General features: G+C 47.4%; 7 protein-coding genes and 1 non-coding gene across 9 annotated transcripts; 3 read left to right on the top strand and 5 right to left on the bottom strand.

Annotated features, from left to right (window-relative positions):
• Window positions 1-618: 618 nt before the first annotated feature.
• TERG_06251 (uncharacterized protein) lies at window positions 619-1,006 on the top strand (the record flags this gene model as incomplete). The annotated part of the gene is made up of 3 exons (XM_003233210.1): window positions 619-665; window positions 725-809; window positions 881-1,006. The coding sequence occupies 3 exons, from the start codon at window positions 619-621 to the stop codon at window positions 1,004-1,006; spliced, it is 258 nt and encodes an 85-aa protein (XP_003233258.1).
• A 561-nt stretch (window positions 1,007-1,567) lies between these two features.
• Window positions 1,568-3,180, bottom strand: TERG_06252 (uncharacterized protein; the record flags this gene model as incomplete). The annotated part of the gene is made up of 2 exons (XM_003233211.1): window positions 1,568-2,562; window positions 2,628-3,180. 2 exons carry the CDS (start codon window positions 3,178-3,180, stop codon window positions 1,568-1,570), a joined length of 1,548 nt encoding a protein of 515 aa, XP_003233259.1.
• A 310-nt stretch (window positions 3,181-3,490) lies between these two features.
• On the bottom strand, window positions 3,491-3,601 carry TERG_10553. Its single transcript has one exon. It is a non-coding gene; the product is annotated as a tRNA-Ser (tRNA).
• Window positions 3,602-3,740: 139 nt separating this feature from the next.
• On the top strand, window positions 3,741-5,727 carry TERG_06253 (uncharacterized protein). Its single transcript, XM_047748578.1, has one exon. The coding sequence runs from the start codon at window positions 3,835-3,837 to the stop codon at window positions 4,258-4,260; it is 426 nt and encodes a 141-aa protein (XP_047604563.1). The 5' UTR covers window positions 3,741-3,834; the 3' UTR covers window positions 4,261-5,727.
• A 900-nt stretch (window positions 5,728-6,627) lies between these two features.
• TERG_06254 (uncharacterized protein) lies at window positions 6,628-8,542 on the top strand (the record flags this gene model as incomplete). 2 transcript variants are annotated; one of them, XM_003233213.2, is made up of 2 exons in its annotated part: window positions 6,628-8,166; window positions 8,228-8,542. In XM_003233213.2, 2 exons carry the CDS (start codon window positions 6,628-6,630, stop codon window positions 8,540-8,542), a joined length of 1,854 nt encoding a protein of 617 aa, XP_003233261.2. The 2 variants fall into 2 exon arrangements, with proteins under 2 accessions (XP_003233261.2, XP_047606824.1); XM_047750120.1 differs by lacking the exon at window positions 8,228-8,542 and having other exon boundaries at window positions 6,628-8,205.
• A 391-nt stretch (window positions 8,543-8,933) lies between these two features.
• Window positions 8,934-9,496, bottom strand: TERG_06255 (uncharacterized protein; the record flags this gene model as incomplete). Its single annotated transcript, XM_003233214.1, has 2 exons — window positions 8,934-9,137; window positions 9,230-9,496. 2 exons carry the CDS (start codon window positions 9,494-9,496, stop codon window positions 8,934-8,936), a joined length of 471 nt encoding a protein of 156 aa, XP_003233262.1.
• Window positions 9,497-10,588: 1,092 nt separating this feature from the next.
• On the bottom strand, window positions 10,589-11,980 carry TERG_08898 (uncharacterized protein; the record flags this gene model as incomplete). The annotated part of the gene is made up of 3 exons (XM_003233216.2): window positions 10,589-10,850; window positions 10,911-10,956; window positions 11,050-11,980. The coding sequence occupies 3 exons, from the start codon at window positions 11,978-11,980 to the stop codon at window positions 10,589-10,591; spliced, it is 1,239 nt and encodes a 412-aa protein (XP_003233264.2).
• A 666-nt stretch (window positions 11,981-12,646) lies between these two features.
• TERG_06259 (uncharacterized protein) lies at window positions 12,647-16,052 on the bottom strand (the record flags this gene model as incomplete). Its single annotated transcript, XM_003233217.1, has 2 exons — window positions 12,647-13,963; window positions 14,040-16,052. 2 exons carry the CDS (start codon window positions 16,050-16,052, stop codon window positions 12,647-12,649), a joined length of 3,330 nt encoding a protein of 1,109 aa, XP_003233265.1.
• Between the last annotated feature and the right edge of the window lie 2,183 nt (window positions 16,053-18,235).

Consider the following 18,235-nt stretch of genomic DNA (forward strand, 5'->3'; position numbering starts at 1 on the left):
CCTTCTTCCCTGTCCATCATAAGGATCAAGCATAGCCGCCAGGGGTGGGCTTCTATTTTCCGAGCCAGTACTCCGTATATTGTACCTCTGCGGGAATGCACCTTCTTTCCATCCTTCATAGGTTAGCCGTACTGTTAACCATAGGGGGCCAATATGCCTTTACAACTCTTAAAATAGAAACATGCTGGAGTGCACGTGACTAGCACTTCGACTCCAAGCACCAGCTTAATAATAAGGTTTGAGCCTTAACTCGCGATTAACCATCGGGTTGAATCGAGACATGAAAGGCTTCTAAAGGGTGCAAAAATTTTCAAGTTGGCTATGAGGGCCAGCAGCTGGCTGAAGAGCTGCTGGAAGAAACACTTGAAGAGCTCTCTATATTTGTGGTGGTGGTGGCTGGGCAAGCAAACTCGGTCGATTAGGAATAAAAGTATCTACTCCGTATAATTTTCTTAAACACTTCACGTGATGCATTTATTACCCATTAGATAAGCGCAGAAGTATTTCTAATTGGCCGGAAATTTCAAGACGTCAGATAAAAAAAGATCCGTAGGGAATCTTCGACTACGACGAACAATCAATAAGAGTGCACACCTCACCGTAGCAAGCGAGACAACCATGGCTCAAGGTGCAATCAAGAAGTCCAAGCCTCCGCCGGCTAAGAAGTGAGTTATGTCGCATGGCCTTGGTATATCGTTATCCTCTCACTTACCCTTCCAACCAGGCCAACAACTCTAGGCCCAAAACGAGGCGCAAAGACCATCGCACCTAAGAAAGCGAAACTCATAAAACAACAGAAAATGGTCAAGGTAGATTAAAGCTTCCCGTCTTGGAATTTGGGTCGGTGCCAAAGCTGACATGTGTTGTTCTACTACATTAGAAATTAACGTCCGGTCTGACTGGGAAGACTGAGCGATTGCTTGCTGAAAAGGCGGGACATCTGGAGTTATTAAAGGGAACAAGAAAAGATAAGAAGGGAGACAACAAACAGGCCTCGAAAAAGTGAAATACGGTCTTACAGGATTGAGGGTTTAATTGCTTTGCTGTTTCAATGTTCAACGCTCAACCGGAATCTGCGCTATAGAAGGCACTCTGCCGTGCCGCGAGATACCAGCAAACTTTGGGATAAATATCGCGCAACGTCACTGCTGCCAGAGTAGACGGTTCCAGATGAAGGGAGAAAATTACCTAACGCCGTTGATGAACGTGTGGTAAAGTATCATACCAGGATACTGTATGGTGTTAGAAGTGCGGACAGGCTATGAAGGGATTAAACTGTGATGTGGCCGCCAACAACAATATATCAGAAAGTGTCTGTTATCTATGTGAGGGCCACAAAAGGGTAGGGTGGATGATATTGATATAGGATACTGCCTGCATCACCCACTTGATGCGAAATACAAAATATACATTGTATTGCCATTATAGAATTATCAATGACGTCAATAACATGTCAACAGAACACTCCGAAAAACATAGGCGGACAGGAGTATACAAAAGAATAAAAAAAAATAAACAAATGCCAACTAGATAATGGGTGGGGAGGTGGGGGAAGGACCTTTCTCTTCTAAATAGCCCTTGCAGCCTCCCCAGCTCCGCTGTCAACAACAGTCGCCTGCTCAGCTTTCATCTTTCCCTTGTTGATACCGCCGACACCAACGCCCATTCTCCTGGCCACGTAGCGCTGTGCAACAACGCCCACGGCCAAAGTAATTGCGTCTTCAACCCATTCGGCCACCCATTCACGTGGATCGACTCCTCCGCTCTCAATTATTTCAGCAATGGCTTCTGGAACGGTCGATTGCATTTCTTGAGAGGCAGAGCTTTGGTCTACGGAAGAGGGGTCAGGGGCAGGAGCGTCAAGCCAGTCGATCCATTTCTGTGGAAGAGATTGGGAGATTGTGTGGAAGGCAATGCCGTGGATGGGATCATGCAGGTACACGGCGAAGGACACTTCTTCCTCGGCTTCTTGCTCAGTTTCCACGACGCCGCTGGTTGGCTTGTCAGCTTCTCCGCTAGGCCCAGCCCCGGCCTGGAAGAGTTCTTCCGATACGGGCTGGCTGATAGCTTGGATGGCGAGGAAGATATCACTGTTCCTGACGGGGTTGGTGTCGGATAGGATTTCGGACGCTTGACGGGTAGCTTCTTCTACGCCGCCACGAGCTCCGAAAAAGTCATTTGCGTAGGACTCTGCACTAGCTCGCGCAAGCTTGCTGGCTACCATGGCACCCTTGATGGCAGATATCGAACGACCTCCTCCTGGAGACGAATAGCGCCACCAGGGCCCATCATTCCAACCTGCTGAACTGTATTGACTGGTACCCGCGCCCTCTCCACGCTTTGGTGCTGCTTCCTGGCCACGTTGGATGACGAGTAAGTCACCTCCCTCGACCTGGGCCATGACTCGGGAAAACACATTGTATATGAGAGGATCTAGGGCAGGGTATCCTTGGAGATCATGCGTGATATGAATTTGGAGACGTTCATGAGTTGATATTGGAGGCGCCAGGGTGTGGAGAAGGGATGTAACCGTTGGAAGTGCGAGTGTGCGTAGCTCTCCCCCTAGATTATGTGGTTAGCAAGTAAATCATTCAGGCCAATCTTGGGGTATAAATAAAATAGCTCACCAAGTCCCCTGAGAGCACCGACATTATCACGGACTTGGTCTGCCCATTTCTGAGCGTCTTCGTTTTTCCGGATCTCCTGCACTGCTGCCTCAGCTTGCTTGACGGCCGCGGTAGCTGTAGCAAAGAGACCACCCCACCATCCACCTCCGCCGCCGCCGCCGCTACTGCTACTGGTCTGCGGCTGTGGTGCCGGGCTCGGCGGTGTATTCTGTGTCTCTGACAAGGGCGTGATGCTCCTATGGTATGCTCTTGTGCTATCTCCTGACTTTCTGGTCTGTAACTTCTCCTCGCTGGACCGGTCAGTAGTGGGTGTAGCGGTAGCCGCCGCCGGCTTCGGTGACTTGGTCGAGGTCGATGAGATCTGGGGCGTTGCAGGGCGACTTGCGGGCCTCTGGGAGACTAGGTTCTGGAATTCATCAAGCACGTCGTCCTCAACGGCTCCTTGCTTGCCTGGCTGTGGTGGTTTGGCGCTGACGGCATCGACGCTTAGGTCGTCGAACTGAGCCAGCAGCTCGTCAGTCGTTGGTGTGTGCTTGCCGTCTTTCGTCGTCATAGTTGCTTATTCCGTCACAGACGGTGCCTGTAGCTTCGCTGCATACGTTGTCGTAGCTTAGATAGTTGTCCGTCTCGCAGTATGTCAGGCTCTCGTGCGGTTGGTTGCTGTCTTGAGCTTGGGAGGATCCTCGCCTCTTGGCACCCAGACGTCACCACGACAGGCCATTTACGAGGTTCAGATACACACCGGACATTCTTATTAACACAACTACTGCATGGCCTGTATCACAGTAAAACTTAGACTGAGGCATTCAAAGAAAGGAAAGAACACAAAAAAAAAAAAGGAAAAAAAAAGGGAAAAAAAAGAGCGACACCGCAGGGATTCGAACCCTGGCTCCCGAAGGAATTGCATGGCTATGTATGCAGAGAAACTGTATAACGGTAGCAGTGCAACGTATTAACCACTCTACCACAGTGCCTCGGTGTGATGCTGATGGATCCGCTCAGCTTTTCATAACCCCCAGCCACCAGAACGCCAGCGCCACGCACATCATATTGCAAACATACAGGAGCGATTCTACAAGTATAAAAGGGCAAAAGCTCGCACTTTCCGCTCACCTCTCTTGAATAATTCTCCTAATTCTTCTAATTATAGCTTACGCCCTCACCCACTCACTGCTTGCTCTGCATATTACCACTGTCTTCTTTCAAGATGGCGTCGAGATGGCTAACTGAGCAGGTGGTCGGCCTGTTCTTCTTCGGGTTCGTAGTTGTCATGGCGTGTTTGATTATGTGCCGAACATCAATTTTGCTGCTTAGGCTGATTCTCGAAATATCATTTGAGGCCATGGGTGCACAGCGGGCTGTGGATATAGTCAGGGAGACCAATAAGAAAAGGGTTCTCCAGAGAGCCCCCCAACCACAGGTGCAGAAACAGGTGAAGAATGACTGCAGTCCCTGGCTGGACGATGTAGCCCATGACATGAATGTCTTCAGGCAGAGAGACATCCTTCTGAGAACAATGGTCCTAGATAGTGTCGTGATGGGGAAAATTAAAGAAATTGAAACATTTGATACGATCGGTCCTGAGGACTGGAAGTTAAAGCTAGCCGATTCGAAACAGAGGCTCGGAATTTGAGGGCAGTACTATTCGACCTTGCTTAGGCGCCAGCCGCTCACGTCGAGGGTGGGGTGAGACGATTGGTCGAATCTTGGCTTTTTCTAGATGGAGATGGACAGGGAAAACATCAGTGTAAAGCCGCACAAGGATGCTGCGCAAGGGGATGCGGATGCTGCCAGAAGCCACGGGGTATGATTCTTCCGGGAGAGCTGTACTATTCTCATTGCACAGCGTTCTGTCTTTGCTGTACCAGAGCTCGAAAATTCACAAAGCTCTCCATAGACTATACTTTTCGGGTCAAAACAAACAGATCACTAAAGTGACCACGCAGCAACCAGACTAGAAATTTTCATAGATGTGGAAGGATAGAGAAAATGCGAATGACACCAGAGACAGTAATTGGACCGGTCACTCTAGCAGTTTCGGGTATGGGAGAAGCTATTCGTGTATTAAAGATCAGATCATTTATTCATACACATCAGCAGCTAATGGTATGAACGAAGCTATGCGACATTGACTTTCCATCCATCCATAATGATAGGAGTATCAGAAATGACTGGGGTATAGTGGATATTTACTTTTGCCTTTTCTTTAATCTCCATCTTTTAGCAGCGAAATAAATCTTTTTTACATTCGTTTGTTCTGTGTCATTGTCTATATCCCAAGCAACCGATGATGTTACAGACGGGGTTATTAGCCGTCTTCAAGATGTCGGGTACAGATGGTGGCTCAAGAACCTAGTTTTGGGTATTCCTATAATCTGTTGTAAGGACCACCGGGATTACCACCGTTCGGCTGACGATGGTATCTCCACAAGTAAAGTCTCGCAAAAGGGACGGTAATTTTACTTATATAAGAGAATTAAGATTGTATCCCCCAATTACACAGTATAACTATGAGAGCTTCACTAGAAAAAGGGACAGAATACCAAGGTGGATGAGTTTCTGCCTCGAAGCTGAAGTTTTAGTTGTGTCATGACCATCGCGGCAGGCGGCAAACGCGTCTATGGACAAACCATAAGCGCCTAGCTTGTCGTGCCCGGCGCTAAATAGACCAATTTACTACCTTCCAAGGGACTACTCCAAGTGACAGGGTAATCAGTCGTGCAACGCTTGTATAAATTCTGGGATACTTACAAACTGAGGGCATCATGAGCCGTGAAGAGAGCCCGAAGCGGCGGAAGATAGATTCCGATAGATTCGCACTTTCGTCACCAAAGAGCTACACCGGCCCTGGCCCTAGACACCTTTTCAAGCGACGCGACAGACCCCCAGTGAACGACGACGACGACGGCCAGGAAAGGCCCAGCAGGGGACGAAATGGCTCATCAACTCCCCACCAGCACGCATTCGATGGCCCCGAAGCATTCGTGAACGATGATGACGCTATGGCCCTGGATCGTGACTGGTACATGGGTGATGAATCTGGACACACCTTTGGAGACGAGACGCATAACCCCTTTGGCGCTCCAGAAAGTGCCTGGGCAGACCAGATTCGCGAGGCAGCATTGTCAGAGAAGAAAAACAGTCGCCGCTTCAATGCCCGTGCTGTACAAAAACAAAAGGACGTGGATGCGTGGGAGACAAATCGCATGCTAACCTCGGGCGTTGCCCAGAGGAGGGACTATGACGCTGATTTTGAAGATGACGACGACTCGACTAGAGTACACTTGCTCGTTCATGATCTTCGTCCTCCCTTTTTAGATGGCCGTACAGTCTTCACGAAGCAACTCGAACCTGTTCCGGCCGTACGAGATCCGCAGAGTGACATGGCTGTTTTTAGCCGTAAAGGAAGTAAAGTTGTACAGGAAAGGAGGCAGCGCAAGGAACGCCAGAAGCAAGCTCAAGACGCAACAAATGCTGCCGGGACGACTTTGGGGAATATCATGGGTGTTAAAGAGGATGAGGGTGATAGCGCAGCCGCAATTCCAGGGGAAGAAGATCAAACGGCGGGCAACAACAGCAAATTTGCGTCGCATTTGAAAAGGTCGGAGGGATCTAGTGTCTTTAGTAGGAGCAAGACCTTACGGGAACAGAGGGAATATCTCCCTGCATTTGCCGTCAGAGAGGAACTCCTACGAGTGATAAGGGATAACCAAGTCATTATTGTTGTTGGCCAGACTGGCTCTGGAAAGACTACCCAGTTGACTCAATTTCTTTATGAGGATGGTTACGGGGAGCTTGGTTTGATAGGTTGTACGCAGCCACGCCGTGTTGCTGCAATGAGTGTCGCCAAACGAGTCAGTGAAGAGATGGAAGTCAAACTAGGAGGGCTTGTGGGCTATGCTATACGTTTTGAAGACTGTACGAGCAGCGAAACGGTGATCAAATGTAAGTGGTCCTTCCAGTGGTATAACCGAGCGAGTTGCTAACATTTCTTCTAGATATGACGGATGGCGTTCTCTTACGAGAGTCCTTGGTCCAGCCCGATCTCGACAAATATTCTTGCATTATAATGGACGAGGCTCACGAAAGAGCTTTGAATACAGATGTTTTGATGGGCTTGATCAAGAAAGTTCTTGCAAGAAGAAGAGACCTTAAGCTTATCGTGACATCTGCTACCATGAACTCTGACCGATTTTCGAAATTCTACGGAGGAGCTCCAGAGTTTATAATTCCTGGACGTACTTTTCCTGTTGATATACAATATTCTCGTTCTCCGTGCGAAGACTACGTTGATAGTGCTGTCAAACAAGTGTTGGCCATCCACGTTTCCCAGGGATCGGGTGATATCCTAGTTTTCATGACGGGGCAGGAAGATATTGAGGCTACTTGCGAATTGATACACGAGAGGTTGGCTCTTCTAAATGATCCGCCGAAAATTAGTGTATTGCCCATATACAGCCAAATGCCGGCTGATTTACAAGCCAAAATTTTCGACAAGGCTCCTCCAGGAGTCAGGAAAGTCATCGTTGCTACCAATATTGCTGAGACCAGTTTGACAGTCGATGGCATTATGTATGTGGTAGATGCAGGGTTTTCAAAGTTAAAGGTGTACAATCCGCGAATGGGCATGGACACACTCCAAATCACCCCGATTTCGCAGGCCAATGCTTCCCAGCGAGCTGGCCGAGCTGGCCGAACTGGGCCTGGGAAAGCATATCATTTGTATACTGAGCTTGCATTCAAAAATGAGTTTTATATTCAAACAATCCCGGAAATTCAACGGACAAACCTTGCCAACACGGTACTCCTGCTCAAATCACTAGGAATCAAAGACCTGCTGGATTTTGATTTCATGGACCCTCCCCCTCAAGATACAATCACAACCTCACTATTTGACCTTTGGGCTCTCGGGGCAATTGATAATTTGGGGGATTTAACTGCCATCGGCCGCCGAATGAGCGCATTCCCAATGGATCCGTCACTTGCGAAACTCCTAATTACTTCATCAGAGCTGTATGACTGCAGCGAAGAAATGCTCACAATCGTATCTATGCTCTCTGTACCCAGCGTGTTTTACCGTCCAAAAGAGCGACAAGAGGAGTCCGATGCCGCTAGAGAAAAATTCTTCGTGCCAGAGTCAGACCATCTTACTCTTCTCCATGTCTACACACAATGGAAAGCAAACGGTTATTCAGATGGGTGGTGTGTGCGCCACTTCCTCCATCCCAAGGCCCTCCGACGAGCCAAGGAGATCCGTGAACAGCTACATGATATAATGAAAATGCAGAAAATGCAATTGACAAGCTGTGGTACGGATTGGGATATTATTCGAAAATGCATTTGTTCCGGCTACTACCATCAAGCTGGCAGGGTCAAGGGTATTGGCGAGTATATTAATTTACGGACGAGTGTAACTGTGCAGCTACATCCCACCAGCTCTTTATACGGTCTTGGTTTCCTACCTGACTATGTGGTGTATCATGAATTGATATTAACCAGCAAAGAGTACATGTCTACTGTTACTGCAGTTGATCCCCATGTGAGAATATACCTCCTCTTCCAGCATTTAGAGGCTTAGCTAACATATTTTCTCTTACCAGTGGCTTGCCGATCTTGGTGGTGTTTTCTATTCAATTAAAGAAAAAGGCTACTCTGCGCGCGAACGCCGCGTTACAGAACGTGAGTTCAATAGGAAAATGGAAATAGAAACGCAAATAGCTGCAGATCGTCAGAAAGCCGCGGAACTTGCTGCCCGTGAAGCTGAGAAAGAGTCAGCTAAAAAGAGACAGGAAATACAGACTGCAGTGAGAAGACCGACCGCTACTCCGGGGATAAGGAGGGCCACTGGTGGTTTGGTCACAAGTGGTAGTGTGGTCAAGAGGCCGCAATCCAAAAGAGTGGGAAGGGGATTTTGAGTGAAAGTCAGTGCCTCCTTTAGTTGTGAACAACGGGATAGAGATAGAGCGGCTGTCGAGAGCTTCATTGCACTGTATAGGTGTCAGATAAAAACGTTTCGGCGGTTCGTACCCGAGAACAATGTTCATTTGACATTGAATATCAAGTTTCTCTACTTCTTTTTGGGTAGTATACACGAGCTATGAACGTATTGAAGTCAAGCTCCCCTTCGAATTTCTCGATTACCGGGAAGCCTAACTTGAATATAATGGAGCCCCTATTGGGTTAACGATTATTCGATTGCTCAGTTGATGAAATTGATGCAGAAAAAGTGCAGTACAATGCTCCCAAATATATAATCCGCGAATGCTCTATATTAAACTTGTTAGCACATGTGATTTTTCCATCAGCTCACATCCTGCCAATTGAAGTAAACACCGACCTTTCACTAGAACCCTCTCCCCGGTCTTGAATCGGCGTGTCTGCCCCGCTAGAAACGCCGGAACTTCCGGCAGTCTTAGTCTTCCCTACATCGCTGGTTTGCATTCTTAAACTCGCTGTGAGGACGAACTGGCCCACAGCAGCAGAGAAGCCGCTTAGGAATGCATTAAAAGGCTGGATTGAGTAGAAACAGAATGGTTAGCCATAGTACCCTCTCATAGGTCGTCTATAACAGATAACACAAGGATTTCGAAGTGTAGACTCACATAGTTGCCCGCTAAAACACAGTATACGAATTGAGTTCCTCCAACCACAACTAAAAAAGCCATGAAGATATCTAAAAGTAGTGTCCGCTGGGGGGTGTTTGTGGTGTAATTATCCCATATATTCAGTATTATATCTTTCGCGGGAGCATTTGCAGAGGTCGATAGCGATGGCTTGGGTACAGTTGACGAAGCTGTTGCTTGTTGCTTCACTTTGCTGGCCGGGGGAGTCGTTACATCGGACTGTATTTCTCGACGTTTTGGTGCCATTGGGACAGGATTAAACGGAAGGAGGCTCGTAAAACCAAATAGCAAGTTTCTTTTGGTATAGAAATCCCTCAAATATTTGTTAAATAAGCGTAAAACCTCTGCTTTCGCTCGTCAAGTTCATCTTCCTCGCTGCAATGGTCGATTTGGTGATGATGGAGGCGAAAGGAACAGGTCGCCGAAATATCACGTGATGATAACTGGTCCGGGGTGAGTGTTGACTAAGCAGGAGCAACCGCCAACGTCGCGCAAAGGTAGAAGATGCCATTCTATAATCGATCACAGAAACACACAACACGTTGGCAACCACACATCGCTCGTGGGCATAAGAGGGTACTGTGGAGACACCCACTGTTGAGGCCAGTCAATCAAAAGCTTTCACATTGTATAGCCGGGCAATAATGGTAGGTTACTCAACTGTTGCGGTCACGCCAATGCTTGCCTCTAATATCAGGCTTTCTAGAACGCAAATACAAGTTATTCGGCCGCTGCCCTCTCCCTTCTAACCTCCTGCGGCGGCATCATCGGGTATGCACGTACAGGATCGGTTCCATCTATTGTTGCAGGACTCACAATCGGTGCACTTTACGCCGTAAGCTATTTCCGCCTACAAGCCCATCAGCCTTATGGAGAGGAGATTGGCCTTCTCGCATCCGCTGTTCTAGGCGGTAGCTCTATTCCAAGAGTTATCAAAACCGGTGGAAAACCACTTCCTGTGGGGTTGAGCATATTGGCAACTTATGGCTTGGTCGCATTCGGTTTGGCTTACCGAGATAAGAAGACGTTTGCTTAAACCGTAGGAAATACAGGACGAGGGGTTGTTTCGAGGAGTTTGTGTTGTAGAAATAAGTATGTAATTCTAGAAAAAAAAAAAAAAAAAGAAAGAAAGAAAACGCTCACATTTCAACATTACAAAGTACAGAGAGCTATCAAGCTAGATGTTCTTGTTTGCGGTTCCTAGACCTCTCGCCCAATAACTCCACCTGCTATGAATGAATAGAAGTGTACAAGAAACAGCGGATATCTCACAGTTTGTTAAGGGCAGTTCGTTCTGTATCGACTACAGGGTACGTAGACGTTCCTCCTTGACCTCTACTAGGTGTCCAAGATTTCGTTCCGCAATTCCACAGTATCGTCAAGTTGCTGGTTCAAAAGGTCACCAATCTCCATGCTATCCTGCATGATGCGTCTGGCTTCCTCATCGTCAACATCCATGTCTTCCTTGACAAGAATTGTTGTCAGCTCTGGAACAAGCACTGCCTGAACATAGCCGGAAACTCCAACTGCCTGTACCAGCGGGTCTGATAAAGCCAATTCCCGTACTCGCGGAGCAAAGCGGGAAATAATGACTTCCATCCTACAATACGCCTGTAAGCATGCAAAATGCGGGAGACTAAGCATAGGAGTAATTTCTTACATATTCTTTGCGCCTCGTGCCCCATAGTACCCGGTAGTCATCTTTTCTAGTTCTGAGTTAGTAATACTAAGACGGAAGTTTCCTTGCTTGTTGTGCTCCAGAGCAGATGATTTCAATAACTCTCAATAAACTGAGCAACTGTCGGGTAACAATATTCTTTCCAATTCTGCAAAATGGCCTTCAATGCGTGTCTGTAACGAGTCCCACTCTATAGTTGGATAACGTCTTTCTTTCCACTGCTGCTCTGCAGATTTCCTCCTGTGTAATAAGCAGAACCGGGATTGCTGGCCCATTTTTTCCATTGATTTGAAAGACTTGAACAGTTCCATGTCCACTGGTATCTCGCACACAGGACACACTGTAACTGGCGCAGAGCGACGGTCAATCTCCTCCTGGAGCTCTGGGGGTATATGCACAGAAAACGACGAAGATACGGAGCTTAGCGGTGACACGGCTTCAAACCCATCACTAACGTCCAGAATATCAGGGTCATTTTCACGGCAAGAGCTAGCTGGAATAGATGCGTGAGTTTGCATGAAGGAGGCTGGGTCCTTGAACTGGGGCCCTTTGTCAGCTTGGGATTTATGCGAGCTTTTAGGACTAGCGTCAGAACCGCTCGAAGGTTCCCTTTCACACTCGCGCGCCGCCCGGTGTTTCAGGGGTGTTGGAGCATGAATGTTATGAGACGTCTTTGTTGAGTATTGCTTTTGTCTTCGACTTTGCTTTGAGAATGCCTTGAATATACCTTCCTCTTCCTTATCTTTTTGGTAAGGGTGAGTTGTAGGTCTCCTAATATTGCGTGTAGCCGCTGGCTTCTTAGATGTGTTCGACTGGTTCTTCCTAGGAGTTGGGGTTCTCTTTCGTCTCTTCGGTGAATTTTCATTCTCCGAAGCATCACTCTCCCCCAGGCGGCTTTTTGACAAATATTTTGCAGCGTCACTCTGTTGGATATGGTAACTTAAGTCCCTTGGTGAAAAGAGAGTTCTTTTCTGCGGATCACGAATTGCCGATACCTCCTCCACCTCCCCCAAAGTCGTATTCGTCCTCATCGCTGGAAGCAAGGGGTTCATCGTCGGTCGCAGGCTCGACCCTTTGCTTTGCGAATGTAGGGCTCAGCTGTTCTGCCCGATTGTCTGGTGATTGACTCCCTGTTCCCACAACTCTCTTTTGCGCGCTCCGTGTTGGCCTCCCTCCGACCTGCGAAAGTGGTGGACCTCCAGTATGATTTCTCGTTGTTAATCGGGTTGATGCGTAGCTGGGGTCTGGCCTCGGGGCGGGAGCCATCCCTCAGGGGCGCCAGCACGATGGCGGATGGGATTGGTAGGGACTATAGCCGTTCCGTGGTTCGCTCGATACTTGTCGAAGCGGTTGTTTGCTGTCGTTTCGCGCGTCTCGTTTGCTGGTGGAGATCACTTAGACGCGAATAGCTAACGAGTTAAGCGCCAAGTCAACCAGTTAACGACAAGAACATTTTAATACTCTCGACACGAAGCCTATGCGAAGCGCTGAGAAAAAGGCGGCTCAGAACGGTATTGAATAATGACTCCAGGCCATGAGCGTCCATTTAGTTGCTACTTATCTCATGTAAGATGCAGTTTATTAACTAAGTCACGTAGCGCTGAAATAGATACAAAAGGTGTTTCATGGAGTTGAAAGATAACAAGAAGATATGTAAAAGTAGCGTTAGACACATTGGCCGCATTAGTGTACTCGAGGTGCTCATAAAGCAAACCGTTTCATTGGAATGTCATCTTTATGTTAGGTTCGTTATAGTCATCGTGCTGCTCGGCCCAAGCGTTGTGAGAAGGATTGATATCAGAAAGTCCGTAGTGACTGTTGGGAGAGGAGATCGAGGAGTATACTGGGGAATCAGATGCTAATTTCTGAGGAGGGGAGGCGACTGGAGAAGTGTAGGAGGTATCAAAGGTCATTTCAATCTCTTCCTCTTGAGCAGGCCATGTATGCGTGGGAATTCTTGACTGGCTTTTGCTTTCTGACGACACTGGCGAGGTGTTGGACTTGGGAGATAAGATTAGAGCGGGATCTGGCTTTATATCTGTATCTTTATTTGTCGTGTCCTCTGATGCCACTGCGGGAGTCGAGTCTGTCTGCGCGTTCGTAGCGGTAGGCGAATCAATGTTCACGTCGAGATTTATAGGAGGCAGTGTAGACTCCAACTGTTTGATCTCAATATGCTCACCAGCAAGCTCAGCTCTGATGGCGTCAATATCAAAGAGAACGGAGCTATCTGCATCGCCCGGCTTTCCAGACGAGCTCGACTCCTTTGTGCTCTTATTCACATCATAAGTTTCCCACCGCTTCTTTTGGGCAAGTTTCCCACTCTTAAAGAAACCAAACCGCTTCTTGTCCGGTTTCAACTCGGCTTGTCTGCGAGCTTCGTCTATTTCACGCATTAATTCACGCTGTCGTTCTTCATGCTTGTCAGGATCAGGGTCTTCGATTTCAGTAAACTCGTCGCTTTCTACATCCCACCCAACCTCTCGCAGCAGTCGAGGCATCGCAGTACGGTAGGCCATATGGCCACTGACAAGATGTGTAACATTAACATTCTCGATCCCTGGAGTACATTCGACAGGGGCGAGTCCAGCTACACGCATAATTCCACCACTGGTTGCCCGGAAAAGGTAACCGAGAATCCAATCATTTGAAGAATAGCCATTCACAAACCTCCCAGATACGACGCTTCGGGCCCTGGTATACTCGTCCTTTGATACGACGACAGGAGAGCCAAATAGGTATACGTTCTGCACTAGCCCAAAGGCGCCTTTGTTGGCAAGTTCCTTCAAGCAGGAAAAGATTAAGCGCGAACCCAGTGAAAATCCAAGGAGGGTGATAGGTCTATTCCCTAAATTCTTGTTTATCAGAGAATCAGCCAGTATTAGCCCAGCGGCATTCGCACGAGCAAGTGACACGTTCCAGGGATTGTCAATGAGATACGACAGCTTCGTTAGAACAATAGGCAATTGCAGTGACGCCATTAGGGCAGTGAGAATCGTAGCACCCAGGACTTGTTGAAGACCTTGTGTGAGAGCCTTAGGAAGGTCATCAGCTAATTTATTTCCTTTTACACTGATTTAAGAAAAAAAGAAAAGGAGTTGGAGAGCATACCTCAGTAGCAAGAATATTGATTGTTTGTCCTGTACTTTGTAACATTTCAGGCTCCCACAGAACAGAGTAAATGTCGCCCATAATAGGATCCACAGTACTAAATGGCAATCGAATGTCATCGACCTTGCCATTCATCCATCCAGAAACTGTGACAATAAGATTGAGTCGTTTGTTGTTGTGTAAAGGGCGATACTCAAACGTTTTGACAGCGCCTGTCCTTCTGTCAGAGGCCTTAATCCCAATAGTACTCCCTGCAACAGTTGCGCCTGAGGTTATTAGGGCTGTTCCACCAACCCCACCAAGGAAGGCACCTGTACCGCTGACTCCGATAGTCGTGAAGCCGGCAGCAAGGCCAGCACCAATGACGGGCGCAAGAAGCCCAGCCGAGAGGCCAATTACCAGACCACCTCCAACCGTTGCTAAGCCCATTATCAGATACCGTTGCTTCAAAGCAGCCTTCCTTCGGGACTCCAAATGTTGTGCTTCATCCCATGTCTCCTTGCTAGCTTCTTGTTGCATTTCTAATGCATCAATAATGCGTTTCTCAAACCGACAAATTTGGGTCCAGGAAATGTGCATTGATTCTCCAACCAATTCAAGCAGCTTTCTAGATCTTGCATCGTACGTTGCATCTGCAATAAGAACGAGAAATAGGTCACAAAGAACAGTCCACCGAAGGTCTATATCTAGATCTTTAGACTGCTGGAGTTCGGAGGGTGATTGAATTTCTGGTATTTCGTTACTGTCATTACATTCATAAAGTGGTGGAGGCGTGGGTGATCGTGGCGGTTCATCAGAGAAATTTGACATTTTGTTGTTACTATCCGCAGCAGACTCGTCGACTGGTCCTTTGAGGCCGGATTCAGGCTCCTGGGCAAGAGGATTCTTCACACGAGAATTCCGCATTAGGGGAGAAACTAGGTCCTCTGGCCGAACCCCATGTTCTGCCAATTGTTCAATCATAACCTGTTCATCGGAGTTAATCTCCATATGCCCGTAGAGTCTGATCATTATTTGTTGGCCCCATTTCGTCATTGAATCTACTGCAGTGCTGAGAAATTTGCGCGTCGTCTTTGATGATGACTCGTATGATTCCACTTGCTTAACCATTTGAAATATCGTTAATCTCGTAGCCCCAACATACGCAATTCTTTGACCTTCGGTAAGGAGGTCTTTTGTTGCTTCTAATTGTGATGTTGGATCGCGTAAATCGTCGTCTTCAACGCCAAGAGCATTACTTTGCGGTTCTTTGAACAAGTAGCTCGTATTTTCGTCCATACTAGTTGCAGATTGAGCATCTTCGTCAATTTGAATTCGGGTATATCCCTTTCCAGCCCCTCCTAGGCCTTGATAAGCCGTAGCGTCATCTTCTTTGGCACCGCGGGCTACTATTCTTCCATAATCATCGTAAACGTCAAACTCTCCCAGTGCTGGCATGTCTTGCCATGTATCTTCTTCTTTTTCTTCTTCGGAGTCATCTTTTGTTGTTATCTTTTGATGTGACCACTCCGACACATCCTTTGAATGCGCCTCATGGTGCGGCTTAGAAGCGCTGTTATTCTCAGTAGCACTAGGTTTCGTGGAGATGTCATCCTTTTTTGTCTCTGAGAAGCTGACAGTAGTCTTATCATGGTTTATATTGGATCCTGGTTCGTCAACAGGTAAATCGGCTGTCTCTCCTTTCGGCACCTCGAGGGGTCCAGACACAGATCTGGCCACGGGCTTTGGGATATCTGAGCCCGCAGGTGTCTTTGATCTATCCGGGAGAGTGGGCGATACATTCTGTGCTGACACAGATCTTGCTGCTAGGGTTGATCTTCCAGACCTAGCCGGCAACCCAAAATCATCGAGCTCTTCTTTGGCTGCAGCTGCTTTCGTCGATGAGATTTTCGACCCTTTCTGATCAGTACCTTCACCACATCGACCTGCCTCTTCATAGCTGGCACTGCCCTCTACCATTTTCTTGTCCCCATTCCCCTCAGTATTACCATCCACGGGCGTTACGGAGTTCATTATAGGTCAACGTCCTCCTCACCGCCACGATGAGATGATGTAATAGTTCCAGCGCAAAGGTTTTCCCAAATAGCAAGGGACGACATTCCCAGTTAGACAAGTGAAGTATTCTCGATACCTGTCTGATGGGCCGTTGGATTGTGGCGTCTTTTGGCTGAGGCAATATCGGGAGTTGTGAGTCGAGAAAATGAGTAGAAGAGTAGACTAGGGTGTTAAACGTGCTGGAAATGAAACAACCAGTGAAAACGGCCTATATATAATGTCTCATTATTATTCGGTCGTGGTAGATGGAGGAAAAGAAAGGAGCCCACGTAGGTCATGAGATCATAGGAATCAGCCCCTAGTTATCTAAGATCGATTAGCTTCAGCATCAACTACTTGGTTATGGTAGAGGCGTCGGATGAAGCCCACGGATATCTCACTGTTATTTTGCGGGCTGATCTCTGCCCATAGCTAGGTATAGGGCAAACCAAACGAGGGTGATTCAGAGGCCTTTTGTGAAGCTTTTTCCCCTTGCATCAATTCCGTCTGCCTCGCGTTCTCGTCTTTTCTTCCCTGAACAAAGACTGGAGGAGAGTTTAAGCTTTTTCACGTGCTTAAGGATAATCAATAGTCCGAGAGCTTATTTGGGCGGGACCTCAGGTGCTTATCTAATTCAACCAACTTTGAAGTCAGCAGCCCAAGATCTCTTTAGATCAATATATGTTCATACTCTTCCGAGTAGTGCTCATAAGGATAGCTGGCCTGTGACTCTCAGAATTAATGACTCCGAGCACACGATGCTAGAAGTACCATAAAGGGTGTATGGAGTTTCCTTTTATTCTCTACGCCTGGCTCTGAAGTGGACAAAGGCCAAGGATTAAACCGGGTTATAACCGCAGGCAGATCAAGTTGTCAGATCCACCAAGGCATCTCTCAGAAAAGGAACAGAATGGCGGTATGGGATATTAAACCTAAATTCTGCGTGTACAATGTAACAGAAACACCGAAATAAATTGTCCCGGTTGACAAATAAGGCTACGGACCCAAAGCCGATATATTTCGGCTGTGCAAGATGTTTCGAGAAATAGAGGCCACAGAACTCACCACTAATTACTACCTAATTACTAGTTTGTGGCTGTGGCATAAGTGGTAACACTGCCTTGGTAGGTAATTATCGAAGTCTGCCGCTACACTAAAAGGAGTGAGCCCACACTAATAGTAGGCAGAGCTGAAGTTTGACAGTAATTTAATTCGACTGCCGGTGACTGGTGAAGCCCATATTAACACCATTGGCATTGTTATCTCTACGGCTCCACCGTAAGCACAGGCTGAGCCGCCAAAATTAAGATAACAGTAATTCAGCCAAAAATGCGAACCCCGCTCTTACTCTGGTCCTCTTTGTGGGCTATACATGAAAACTCTCCTAAGCTTCAGGCCCAGTCTTAGGTAGGAATCATTAGTTGGGCGTACAGAGACAACAAATCGGCAGCAAGACATAGCTACCTTTAGCGAAATAGGGATAATAATATACTGTAAGGGATGCGTATATTCTATCTGTTCAACCTTCGAATGCAGAAAAAAACAGAATGCTTAATATCACCCCGAAGACCAGACTTTACTATATATAGTTAGCTCGGCGACGAGAAACCCGGATAGGTGTGGGCTTTGGCGGCTAACTCGGCGAATAACCGAGTAGAAAAGGCTCCAAATTCCCAATGACTTAACAAGTTCTCCACTTTGGATCACCTTCTCACGATTCCTGCTTTATGTGCGGCCATCAGATGCACTATCTCGGAACTCCGACATATACAATGGATAGGGAACGACCTTCGTGGGGAACTTTTCAAGTTTCAGAGTATGAGGATGACAGACTTGCAGATATAATAAGTCGCCCGCCATCTGGTACTGGACACGTGACAGGCTATCGTGATCAAGACTCAGGGCAGGAGTTATACTACCATACGAAATCATTCAGCTTATCTATGGGTGATTAAATAGCTATCGGGGTATAATTCATTTTGCATGGGTAACTGGTACTTAGTCGGATTGAGATATATGGCCATCTTGGCCGAAGATGCCTTGTGTCGGGGTCACCATTCCTCTAAGGCTCGCGTGACAAGGAAGCCGTTAAACTTAAGATACTCGTCCACAATGTTCACAGCCGCCCAGATTATTTGTCAAATATTCAGAACTACGCCAGA

The sequence above is a fragment of the Trichophyton rubrum genome (assembly GCF_000151425.1).
Source record: "Trichophyton rubrum CBS 118892 genomic scaffold supercont2.7, whole genome shotgun sequence".
NCBI lineage: Eukaryota > Fungi > Ascomycota > Eurotiomycetes > Onygenales > Arthrodermataceae > Trichophyton > Trichophyton rubrum.

Excerpts from the sequence above, each read along its gene's own strand:
- TERG_06253 (XM_047748578.1), top strand. The coding sequence starts at position 3,835 with ATGGCGTCGAGATGGCTAACTGAGCAGGTGGTCGGCCTGTTCTTCTTC.